The sequence below is a fragment of the Coregonus lavaretus genome (genome assembly GCF_964263955.1).
Source record: "Coregonus lavaretus genome assembly, chromosome: 19".
NCBI classification, from domain to species: Eukaryota; Metazoa; Chordata; class Actinopteri; order Salmoniformes; family Salmonidae; genus Coregonus; species Coregonus lavaretus.
Window position 1 is genome coordinate 29,613,080 of NC_140006.1, and position 13,165 is coordinate 29,626,244.

The following is a 13,165-nucleotide window of genomic DNA, read 5'->3' on the forward strand; positions in this document are numbered from 1 at the left end:
TGTTCACTGGTTTACTCCAATTAGGGAAGGGATGGTGGGGTTGGAAAGTAATAAAGGGAAACATATATATTTTTAAAGGATATGTATGTATATATATATATATATATATATATATATATATATATATATATATATATATATATATATATATATATATATATATATATATATATATGTATATGCGTATATGTATGTATGTGTATGTATGTGTATTTATACATACAGTGGGGAGAACAAGTATTTGATACACTGCTGATTTTGCAGGTTTTCCTACTTACAAAGCATGTCGTTTGTAATTTTTATCATATGTACACTTCAACTGTGAGAGACGGAATCTAAAACAAAAATCCAGAAAATCACATTGTATGATTTTTAAGTAATTAATTTGCATTTTATTGCATGACATAAGTATTTGATCACCTACCAACCAGTAAGAATTCCGTCTCTCACAGACCTGTTAGTTTTTCTTTAAGAAGCCCTCCTGTTCTCCACTCATTACCTGTATTAACTGCACCTGTTTGAACTCGTTACCTGTATAAAAGACACCTGTCCACACACTCAATCAAACAGACTCCAACCTCTCCACAATGGCCAAGACCAGAGAGCTGTGTAAGGACATCAGGGATAAAATTGTAGACCTGCACAAGGCTGGGATGGGCTACAGGACAATAGGCAAGCAGCTTGGTGAGAAGGCAACAACTGTTGGCGCAATTATTAGAAAATGGAAGAAGTTCAAGATGACGATCAATCACCCTCGGTCTGGGGCTCCATGCAAGATCTCACCTCGTGGGGCATCAATGATCATGACGAAGGTGAGGGATCAGCCCAGAACTACACGGCAGGACCTGGTCAATGACCTGAAGAGAGCTGGGACCACAGTCTCAAAGAAAACCATTAGTAACACACTACGCCGTCATGGATTAAAATCCTGCAGCGCACGCAAGGTCCCCCTGCTCAAGCCAGCGCATGTCCAGGCCCGTCTGAAGTTTGCCAATGACCATCTGGATGATCCAGAGGAGGAATGGGAGAAGGTCATGTGGTCTGACGAGACAAAAATATAGCTTTTTGGTCTAAACTCCACTCGCCGTGTTTGGAGGAAGAAGAAGGATGAGTACAACCCCAAGAACACCATCCCAACCATGAAGCATGGAGGTGGAAACATCATTCTTTGGGGATGCTTTTCTGCAAAGGGGACAGGACGACTGCACCGTATTGAGGGGAGGATGGATGGGGCCATGTATCGCGAGATCTTGGCCAACAACCTTCTTCCCTCAGTAAGAGCATTGAAGATGGGTCGTGGCTGGGTCTTCCAGCATGACAACGACCTGAAACACACAGCCAGGGCAACTAAGGAGTGGCTCCGTAAGAAGCATCTCAAGGTCCTGGAGTGGCCTAGCCAGTCTCCAGACCTGAACCCAATAGAAAATCTTTGGAGGGAGCTGAAAGTCCGTATTGCCCAGCGACAGCCCCGAAACCTGAAGGATCTGGAGAAGGTCTGTATGGAGGAGTGGGCCAAAATCCCTGCTGCAGTGTGTGCAAACCTGGTCAAGACCTACAGGAAACGTATGATCTCTCTAATTGCAAACAAAGGTTTCTGTACCAAATATTAAGTTCTGCTTTTCTGATGTATCAAATACTTATGTCATGCAATAAAATGCAAATTAATTACTTTAAAATCATACAATGTCATTTTCTGGATTTTTGTTTTAGATTCCGTCTTCAGACACACACTTACCCCACCAGGGGTCTTTTCACAGTCCCCAAATCCAGAACAAATTCAAGAAAACATATAGTATTATATAGAGCCATGATTGCATGGAACTCCCTTCCATTAAGGTGAACAGCAAACCTGGTATCAAAAAACAGATTAAGCAACACCTCACCGCACAACGCCTCTCCCCTATTTGACCTAGATATTGTGTGAATGCACAGATATGTAGGCTATGTGTGATGTTTTACATTAATATAGTTCTGTCCTTGAGCTGTTCTTCTCTAATAATGTTCTGTATTATTTCATGTTTTGTGTGGACCCAAGGAAGAGTAGCTGCTGCTATCACAACAGCTAACGGGGATCCTAATAAAATACAAAGAAAAACCAAAGCTCCTATCCAAACCGGTATAGGTTTTTTTCTTTCTTTTTCGGATGTATCTCTGCAGAAAGCATCTGATGAGAACCCCTCCTGAGTCACATGATGATGCTAAATGTCTTCACAAAGCAGAAGGGAAGGAGTTGATGATGACAAACTGTCTCCTCATATCTCAGACCGTAACAGCCCTGGGAACCCACCTGCTCTAAAGGTCAGGAATGAACTCACACTGCTCAGCTCCTCCCTCCCCCCTCCCAATAATGAAAATAGTGAGTTGCGAGGGCTGTTAAGAAGACAAAAAATGTACCCTATGAGTACATACCAATACATTACACATTACAGACCCAAAACACATATGTCACTACCAACAGTGAGTCCCTGCTGAGATCACTGAGGCTGAGATGGTACGACTGCAAGTCATTTTGAACGACATGACAAATACAGTACAGCTCTTTGCATTACAGCTCTAAAATCCCATGATTGCACAGAAACAAGATGGAGATTGAGAGATCGAGACAGAGAGATGGATATTGTGATTGATATATGTGAGTCTGTTTGGTTTTGAACTGTGAGAGTCACCTACCCATTGTATAGTGCCTTGCAAAGGTATTCATCCCCCTTTTTGCATTACAACCTGTAATTTAAATGGATTTTTATTTGGATTTCATGTAAGGGCATACACAAAATAGTCCAAATTGGTGAAGTTAAATGAAAAAAAAAATTTGTTTCAAAAAATTCTAAAAAATAAATAACGGAAATTCACCCCCTTTGCTATGAAGCCCCTTAATAAGATTTGGTGCAACCAATTACCTTCAGAAGTCACATAATTTGTTAAATAAATACAACTGTTCTGAAAGGCCCCAGAGTCTGCAACACCACTAAGCAAAGGGCACCACCAAGCAAGCGGCACCATGAAGACAAAAGAGCTCTCCAAACAGGTCAGGGACAAAGTTGTGGAGAAGAACTGATCAGGGTTGGGTTATAAAAAAATATCAGAAACTTTGAACATCCCACGGAACACCATTAAATCCATTATTAAAAAATGGAAAGAATATGGCACCACAACAAACCTGCCAAGAGAGGGCCACCCACCAAAACTCACGGACCAGGCAAGGAGGGCATTAATCAGAGGCAACAAAGAGACCAAAGATAACCCTGAAGGAGCTGCAAAGCTCCACAGCGGAGATTGGAGTATCTGTCCATAGGACCACTTTAAGCCGCACACTCCACAGAGCTGGGCTTTACGGAAGAGTGGCCAGAAAAAAAGCCATTGCTTAAAGAAAAAAATAAGCAAACATGTTTGGTGTTCGCCAAAAGCCATGTGGGAGACTCCCCAAACATATGGAAGAAGGTACTCTGGTCAGATGTGACTAAAATTGAGCTTTTTGGCCATCAAGGAAAACGCTGTGTCTGGTGCAAACCCAACACCTCTCATCACCCCGAGAACACCATCCCCACAGTGAATCATGGTGGTGGCAGCATCATGCTGTGGGGATGTTTTTAATCGGCAGGTACTGGGAAACTGGTTAGAATTGAAGGAATGATGGATGGCGCTAAATACAGGGACATTCTTGAGGGAAACCTGTTTCAGTCTTCCAGAGATTTGAGACTGGGATGGAGGTTCACCTTCCAGCATGACAATGACCCTAAGCATACTGCTAAAGCAACACTTGAGTGGTTTAAGGGGAAACATTTAAATGTCTTGGAATGGCCTAGTCAAAGCCCAGACCTCAATCCAATTGAGAATCTGTGGTATGACTAAAAGATTGCTGTAAACCAACGGAACCCATCCAACTTGAAGGAGCTGGAGCAGTTTTGCCTTGAAGAATGGGCAAAAATCCCAGTGGCTAGATGTGCCAAGCTTATACAGACATTCCCCAAGAGACTTGCAGCTGTAATTGCTGCAAAAGGTGGCTCTACAAAGTATTGACTTTGGGGGGGGGGTGAATAGTTATGCACGCTCAAGTTTTCTGTTTTTTGTCTTATTTCTTGTTTGTTTCACAATAAAACATATTTTGCATCTTCAAAGTGGTAGGCATGTTGTGTAAATCAAATGATTCAAACCCCCCAAAAATGAATTTTAATTCCAGGTTGTACGGCAACAAAATAGAAAAAACGCCAAGGGGGGTGAATAATTTCTCAAGCCACTGTATTTATAGTTATGTGCAACAGCACCACAGCGATCCAGGAGCAGCATCTGATGTGGTGAACAACTCCAGAGCTATCCCAGCATCCCCCTGGCCACAGGCCTCATAGTGGGGATGCATCCCAAATGGCACCCTATTCTCTATATGATAGACTACTTTTGACCGGGCCCTTAGGGGTCTGGTCTAAAGTAGTGCACTATATAGGGAAAGGTATGCCATTTTGGATCCACAATGGGCCTTATTACCATATCAAACCCTATTTAGATGCTGATATCTTCGGCATAAAAATGGAGGTAGCACTTCAATAGCCTCTTGATTAAATTTTCACATAGATACATTTGAGTATCTATTACAATAGATGCAGATGTATTTTTCTCCATCGCGCTGATGTCCCAATATTTTTCTCTATTTGTAATGGAAATTTGAGCTGGGATAACGTCTGTGTGCCGGTAAACAGAAAACCCTACTCTCTCTGGGCAGGCAGCTTAGTAGTGGGCTGCAGGTAGCTTAGTGGTTGGGCCACTAACTGAAAGGTTGCTGGTTCGAATAGCCGAGCCGACAAGGTGAAAAACCTATTGATGTGCCCTTGAGCAAGGCACTTACCCCTAATTTGCTCTAGGGGTGCCGTACTACTATGGCAGACCCTGTAAAACAACACATTTCACTGCACCTATCTTGTGTATGTGACAATAAAAACATATACAGTACCAGTCAAAAGTTTGGACACACCTACTTGTTCCAGGGGTTTTCTTAATCTTTACTATTTTCTACATTGTAGAATAATAGTGAAGACATCAAAACTATGAAATAAGACATATGGAACCATGTAGAAAACCCAAAATTGTTAAACAAATCAAAATAGCCACCCTTTACCTTGATGACAGCTTTGCACACTCTTGGCTTGGCATTCTCTCAACCAGCTTCATGAGGTAGTCACCTGGAATGCATTTCAATTAACAGGAGTGCCTTGTTAAAAGTTAATTTGTGGAATTTGAGCCAATCAGTTGTGTTATGACAAGGTAGGGGTGGTATACAGAAGATAGCCCTATTTGGTAAAATACCAAGTCCATATAATGGCAAGAACAGCTCAAATAAGCAAAGAGAAACGACAGTCCATCATTACATTAAGACATGAAGGACAGTCAATCCGGAAAATGTCAAGAACTTTGAAAGTTTCTTCAAGTGCAGTTGCAAAAACCATCAAGCGCTATGATGAAACTGGCTCTCATGAGGACCGCCACAGGGAAGGAAGAACCAGAGTTACCTCTGCTGCAGAGGATAAGTTCATTAGAGTTACCAGAAATTGCAGCCCAAATAAATGCTTCACAGACTTCAAGTAACAGACACATCTCAACACCAACTGTTCAGAGGAGACTGCGTGAATCAGGCCTTCATGGTCGAATTGCTGCAAAGAAACCAGTACTAAAGGACACCAATAATAAGAAGAGATTTGCTTGTGCCAAGAAACACAAGCAATGGACATTAGACCGGAGAAAATCTGTCCTTTGGTCTGCTGAGTCCAAATCTGCGATTTTTGGTTCCATCCACCGTGTCTTTGGGAGACGCAGAGTAGGTGAACGGATGAAATCCGCATGTGTGGTTCCCACCGTGAAGCATGGAGGAGGAGGTGTGATGGTGTGGGGGTGCTTCACTGTTAACAGTGTCAGTGATTTATTTAGAATTCAAGGCACACTTAACCAGCATGGCTACCACAGCATTCTGCAGTGATACAAGATCCCATCTGGTTTGCGCTTAGTGGGACTATCATTTGTTTTTCAACAGGACAATGACCCAACACACCTCCAGGCTGTGTAAGGGCTATTTGACCAAGAAGGAGAGTGATGGAGTGCTGCATCAGATGACCTGGCCTCCACAATCCCCCAACCTCAACCCAATTGAGGTGATTTGGGATGAGTTGGACCGCAGAGTGAAGGAAAAGCAGCCAACAAGTGCTCAGCATATGTGGGAACTCCTTCAAGACTGTTGGAAAAGCATTCCAGGTGAAGCTGGTTGAGAGAATGCCAAGAGTGTGCAAAGCTGTCATCAAGGCAAAGGGTGGCTACTTTGAAGAATCTAAAATCTAAAATATATTATGATTTGTTTAACATGTTTTGATTCCATATGTGTTATTTCATAGTTTTGATGTCTTCACTATTATTCTACAATGTAGAAAATGGTAAAAATAAAGAAAAATCCTTGAATGAGTAGGTGTGTCCAAACTTTTGACTGGTACTGTATATATTTCATTTTTTTCTTGATCCATTGAAATGGGTCTCCATCATTCACATTAATGAATAATTTGTAATATTCCTATCCAATATCAACAAATGTTTGCGATAGGGCATCTAGGCATGAGATAGATTGGAAATCAATGTGAAATGGGTGTAAACAGCCGTATAATTAAATAATCATTATTTATTTATTTATTTAAAATGCAATCAATGTTTGTCTGTTTATTACTATCAAAACAATTATAACATGTCATCAGGAGGCAGCCACACAGTAAAGGCAATAAAGTGTATTGTATTTAGAGCGCCAAAACCATAAAAGATAGCTTTAATCCTTTTTGTAGACAGAGTTGTGCAGTCAGTGGATTTGTCCCAAATGGCACCCTATAACCTATTTCATGTGCTACTTTTGACCAGGGGCCTGTATGGCTTTGGTCAAAAGTAGTGCACTACATAGGGAATAGGGTGCCATTTGGGACACTATCCAGTCTCTCCCAGGATAGGGCCCTTGTAGCCACCACGGTTGTAATCAATTCAAATGGCTGTGTGGGGCTATCTAATCACAAACCACGCTCCTGTGTTTCTCTTTGATTAATTCCTTCCCCTTGCTGTCTAAAACACAGTTTTGATGACAGATTGGAAGGAGAACAACTCAAGCTGAACAAAGCAGCGTTGCAGCACAGGGGACTGACTGGGATTAGTGGTAGTTTCTCCAGGACAATTATAATCTGGGTTTTGCCCAGACTCCTTATCTCACACTACTCATAATTGGACCGGTGTAGAAGAAGTTTGGAAACAACAATGGTTGTATCCCAAATGGTAACCTATTCCCTATATAGTGCCCCCATAGAGCTTAGGTCAAAACTAGAGCACTATATAGGGACTAGGGTGACATTTGGGCACAACCGATGCTCGCGTTGACTTATGGTATACAGTGAGGGAAAAAAGTATTTGATCCCCTGCTGATTTTGTATGTTTGCCAACTGACAAAGAAATGATCAGTCTATAATTTTAATGGTAGGTTTATTTGAACAGTGAGAGACAGAATAACAACAAAAAAATCCCAAAAAAAACACATGTACAATTTTTTATAAATTGATTTGCATTTTAATGAGGGAAATAAGTATTTGACCCCTCTGCAAAACATGACTTAGTACTTGGTGGCAAAACCCTTGTTGGCAATCACAGAGGTCAGACGTTTCTTGTAGTTGGCCACCAGGTTTGCACACATCTCAGGAGGGATTTTGTTCCACTCCTCTTTGCAGATCTTCTCCAAGTCATTAAGGTTTCGAGGCTGACGTTTGGCAACTCAAACCTTCAGCTCCCTCCACTGATTTTCTATGGGATTAAGGTCTGGAGACTGGCTAGGCCACTCCAGGACCTTAATGTGCTTCTTCTTGAGCCACTCCTTTGTTGCCTTGGCCATGTGTTTTGGGTCATTGTCATGCTGGAATACCCATCCACGACCCATTTTCAATGCCCTGGCTTAGGGAAGGAGGTTCTCACCCAAGATTTGACGGTACATGGCCCCGTCCATCGTCCCTTTGATGCGGTGAAGTTGTCCTGTCCCCTTAGCAGAAAAACACCCCCAAAGCATAATGTTTCCACCTCCATGTTTGACGGTGGGGATGGTGTTCTTGGGGTCATAGGCAGCATTCCTCCTCCTCCAAACACGGCGAGTTGAGTTGATTCCAAAGACCTCGATTTGGGTCTCATCTGACCACAACACTTTCACCCAGTTCTCCTCTGAATCATTCAGATGTTCATTGGCAAAATTCAGACGGGCCTGTATATGTGCTTTCTTGAGCAGGGGGACCTTGTGGGCGCTGCAGGATTTCAGTCCTTCACGGCGTAGTGTGTTACCAATTGTTTTCTTGGTGACTATGGTCCCAGCTGGCTTGAGATCATTGACAAGATCCTACTGTGTAGTTCTGGGCTGATTCCTCACCGTTCTCATGATCATTGCAACTCCACGAGGTGAGATCTTGCATGGAGCCCCAGGCCGAGGGAGATTGACAGTTATTTTGTGTTTCTTCCATTTGCGAATAATCGCACCAACTGTTGTCACCTTCTCACCAAGCTGCTTGGCGATGGTCTTGTAGCCCATTCCAGCCTTGTGTAGGTCTACAATCTTGTCCCTGACATCCTTGGAGAGCTCTTTGGTCTTGGCCATGGTGGAGAGTTTGGAATCTGATTGATTGATTGCTTCTGTGGACAGGTGTCTTTTATACAGTTAACAAACTGAGATTAGGAGGACTCCCTTTAAGAGTGTGCTCCTAATCTCAGCTCGTTACCTGTATAAAAGACACCTGGGAGCCAGAAATCTTTCTGATTGAGAGGGGGTCAAATACTTATTTCCCTCATTAAAATGCAAATCAATTTATAACATTTTTGACATGCGTCTTTCTGCATTATTTTGTTGTCATTCTGTCTCTCACTGTTCAAATAAACCTACCATTAAAATTATAGACTGATAATTTCTTTGTCAGTGGGTAAATGTACAAAATCACCAGGGGATCAAATACTTTTTTCCCTCACTGTAGCTATAACATCAAATGTGAATTTCTGTTTTATTTCAAACTCAGATATTGACTAATTAAATGAGTGCTCTACCCGTCATGACCTTTTCTGACTCCTACAATCTACAATGAGCAATATATAGTATATCCAACAGAACATAAAGTATGTAGAATAGAAAAACCTTGAAGGTGGGCACTTTGACAAAACTTAACTCAGTCTCCTCTGTCTGATTACAGTAGACATGATCGATCTCAGAGTTCTGAGATAATCCATTTCAGAGCAGAATCGTGAAATGGAGTAACTCTCTCCACCCGACCCAGGCTAGGCAAAGGAGAGGGAGATTGGGGCAGCAGTAGCAGTGCAGCACCAGACATCATCTGAATAGGCCTTATTTGTGTCCCAAATGCACCAAATTCCCAACATATTGCAATATTACTTTTTTCCGGGGCCACTCATACGTAAAATGTGATCAGACCCCTATGGACCATGGTCAAAAGTAGTGCACTACATAGGGAGCCATTTGGGACCCTTGCCCTCCCCTCTCACAACAGCAGTTCAATTGGTGATAATAGGCTCCATTCAGGCCTAGTATTGAATTCTCTCTCTCTCTCTCTCTCTCTCTCTCTCTCTCTCTCTCTCTCTCTCTCTCTCTCTCTCTCTCTCTCTCTGAATGTGACACAGTCATTGAGACATACTTACTGCTGAATCAGTAACAGAGATAGGAGAGACACTCCACAGTATATTTAAAAGAGACGTGGCAGAGAATGGTAATGTTCACGACTTGAGGCCAGGAAAGCCAGCCAGCCAGCCAGTCAGTCAGACAAACTAAAGAATTTGTCCAGTTTATTTGCTCTATCATGGTCGCTGTTTACATGTATGTTTCACACAAAATCTGTCAAAGTACACAACCAGTCAAAAGTTTGGACACAACTACTCATTCAAGGGTTTTTCTTTATTTTTACCATTTTCTACATTGTAGAATAATAGTGAAGACATCAAAATAATGAAATAACATATATGGAATCATGTAGTAACCAAAAAAGTGTTAAACCAATCAAAATATATTTTATATTTGAGATTGTTCAAATAGCCACCCTTTGCCTTGATGACAGCTTTGCACACTCTTGGCATTCTCTCAACCAGCTTCATGAGGTAGTCACCTGGAATGCATTTCAATTAACAGGTGTGCCTTCTTAAAAGTTAATTTGTGGAATGTATTTCCTTCTTAATGCGTTTGAGCCAATCAGTTGTGTTGTGACAAGGTAGGGGGGGGTATACAGAAGATAGCCCTATTTGGTAAAAGACCAAGTCCATATTATGGCAAGAACAGCTCAAATAAGCAAAGAGAAACGACAGTCCATCATTACTTTAAGACATGAAAGTCAGTCAATACGGAACATTTCAAGAACTTTGAAAGTTTCTTCAAGTGCAGTTGCAAAAACCATCAAGCGCTATGATGAAACTGGCTCTCATGAGGACCGCCACAGGAATGGAAGACCCGGACCGGAGTTCATTAGCGTTACCAGCCTCAGAAATTGCAGCCCAAATAAAAGCTTCACAGAGTTCAAGTAACAGACACGTCTCAACATCAACTGTTCAGAGGGAACTGTGTAAATCAGGCCTTCATGGTCGAATTGCTGCAAAGAAACCACTACTAAAGGACTCCAATAATAAGAAGAGACCTGCTTGGGCCAAGAAACACAAGCAATGGACATTAGACTGGCGGAAATGTGTCCTTCGGTCTGGAGTCCAAATCTGCGATTTTTGGTTCCATCCGCCGTGTCTTTGTGAGACGCAGTGTGGGTGAACGGATGATCTCCGCATGTGTAGTTCCCACCGTAAAGCATGGAGGAGGAGGTGTTATAGTGTGGGGGTGCTTTGCTGTGACACTGTCTGTGATTTATTTAGAATTCAAGGCACATTTAACCAGCATGGTTACCACAGCATTCTGCAGTGATACGCCATCCCATCTGGTGTGCGCTTAGTGGGACTATCATTTGTTTTTCAACAGGACAATGACCCAACACACCTCCAGGCTGTGTAAGGGCTATTTTATCAAGAAGGAGAGTGATGGAGTGCTGCATCAGATGACCTGGCCTCCACAATCCCCTGACCTCAAACCAATTGAGATGGTTTGGGATGAGTCGGACGGCAGAGTGAAAGAAAAGCAGCCAACAAGTGCTCAGCATATGTGGGAACTCCAAAATGTTGGATAAGCATTCCAGGTGAAGCTGGTTGAGAGAATGCCAAAAGTGTGCAAAGCTGTCATCAAGGCAAAGGGTGGCTAAGAATCTCAAATATAAAATATATTTTGATTTGTTTAACACTTTTTTGGTTACTACATGATTCCATATGTGTTATTTCATTGTTTTGATGTCTTCACTATTATTCTACAATGTAGAACATAGTAAAACTAAAGAAAAACCCTTGAATGAGTAGGTGTGTCCAAACTTTTGACTGGTACTATATGTCTTTATGCTAAAAAAAAAACATACTTCCTCACAAATATGCTTTGCTGTAGCAGGCCATGAGGAAATCTCTCAAATAAATGACATAGGACAATTCAAACAACGAATAATAAACTCAACAGAGTCTAACATCATAGCTGATTCCCCAAAAGTATTGCACTATTTAAGGAATAGGGTGCCATTTGAGATGCCACCCATATAAAGAAGTGTACTTACATCTGTGATTCCAGCCTCCAGAATGATCACCTTGGCCTCCTTCTCCACTGCATCCTTCTGGCGAACTGGGAACGGGAGAAACAGGGGCATGTGTGAGATTAGACTTCTGTCAATCACTCTTATAGTAGAATATGTGAAGCTCGTGGTTAGAGGAGCAGCTCCAAGTAGAGAAAGTCTATGTCGAAATGGTACCCTATGCCAATATAGTGCGCTACTTTTGACCAAGGGCAAAAGTAGGGCACTCAATAGGGAATAGGGTACCATTTGGGACACACACCACCACTGTCTACTAATCTATTTCTACGCAATTGGTTAATAACTAGCAATAGATTAAATAATGTGCGTACGGTATTGAGTGTATTTCAAATAGGCCTGAGAGTATTTGATATAAAAACTAAATCAAGGTTTATCTTCCTCTTGTTGATTGAACTAGCAATACAGTACAGTATGTATATTTTCTTCCTGATAAATTATATTTCCATTTCTTTTTTCAACCGTTGAATATATTAAGGCAAATCTTCCCTGAAATAGATTTATAAAACTCACGTTGAAACCTTCCTTCCTTCCTTAAGAGGAAATAATTGTGAGGTTTAATTGAAATTCATGGAGGACTAATATTAAAGGAAGAACAAAATGTTATGAAAAACTGTGCATAATTGGCATTCACTTTGTTTTCCATGTGAAAGCACCTCCTTTGTTGACGCATCCGGTAGATGAAGGATATGCAAATAACCTGGGGAGAGCTCTTCTAGGTCCCAAATGGCATCATATTTCCTATTGTTGACTGGGGCTGTGGTCAAAAGTAGTGCACTGTGTAGGGAATTGGGTGCCATTTGAGACACAACCCTCAACTCTATAATGTTCTCCAAATCCATCCAATAGCCTAATGAGTGTTTTAATCTATCACAGTAATTCTTTGCTCTTGTCAATTTATGCAGAATCCCGTATAATTGCGCCATGCGGCTTCAGATGGGTGATTTGATTGAACTGAACTAAGCTGTGAACCTGAGGAGGGGAGTGTGACCATGTCTGCCATGGATCAGGCTGTCAAAGAGGATGTCTTAATAATGCTGTCAGAGCGAGACCACCTGGGCTACACACAAACGTAATGAGCACTGGGCCGTTTCCACTGAACCACAACCACTGGAGTCAGTCTACTCCATGGCCATTACACCACTGTCCAGTAAATACATTGCAGAGCAGACACTTGGGTGCAGCCAGTGGTAACGCATTGCCTTAGCAAGTGAGACATGCCCACAAAGACATGGACATAAAACCCAGACAGTCAATTAACTACAACCATACATCACAGCATGATGAGCATAAAATAAACAATCAAACAAGTAAACAGACAAATGAACATGAAAAGACTCCCCATGCTCTCCATGGGAGTGATCCAACAAGTACACAGCAACAAGTGGGACTTCTCTTCCTGGTGCTTGAATGTGATGTAATTACAGCCAGACAGTCTCTCATTAGACAATACTTTTGGCATCGCA

At 41.8% G+C, this 13,165-nt stretch overlaps 1 protein-coding gene across 1 annotated transcript in view; it reads right to left on the reverse strand.

Moving 5' to 3' along the window:
* Positions 1-13,165, reverse strand: part of LOC311146689 (receptor-type tyrosine-protein phosphatase N2-like) — a 194,284-nt gene that overhangs the window by 60,756 nt on the left and 120,363 nt on the right. Inside the window, exon 14 of the mRNA XM_084183223.1 lies at positions 11,667-11,731. Coding sequence (XP_084039349.1) covers positions 11,667-11,731 — 65 coding nt within the window. The remainder of the gene's footprint in view (positions 1-11,666; positions 11,732-13,165) is intronic.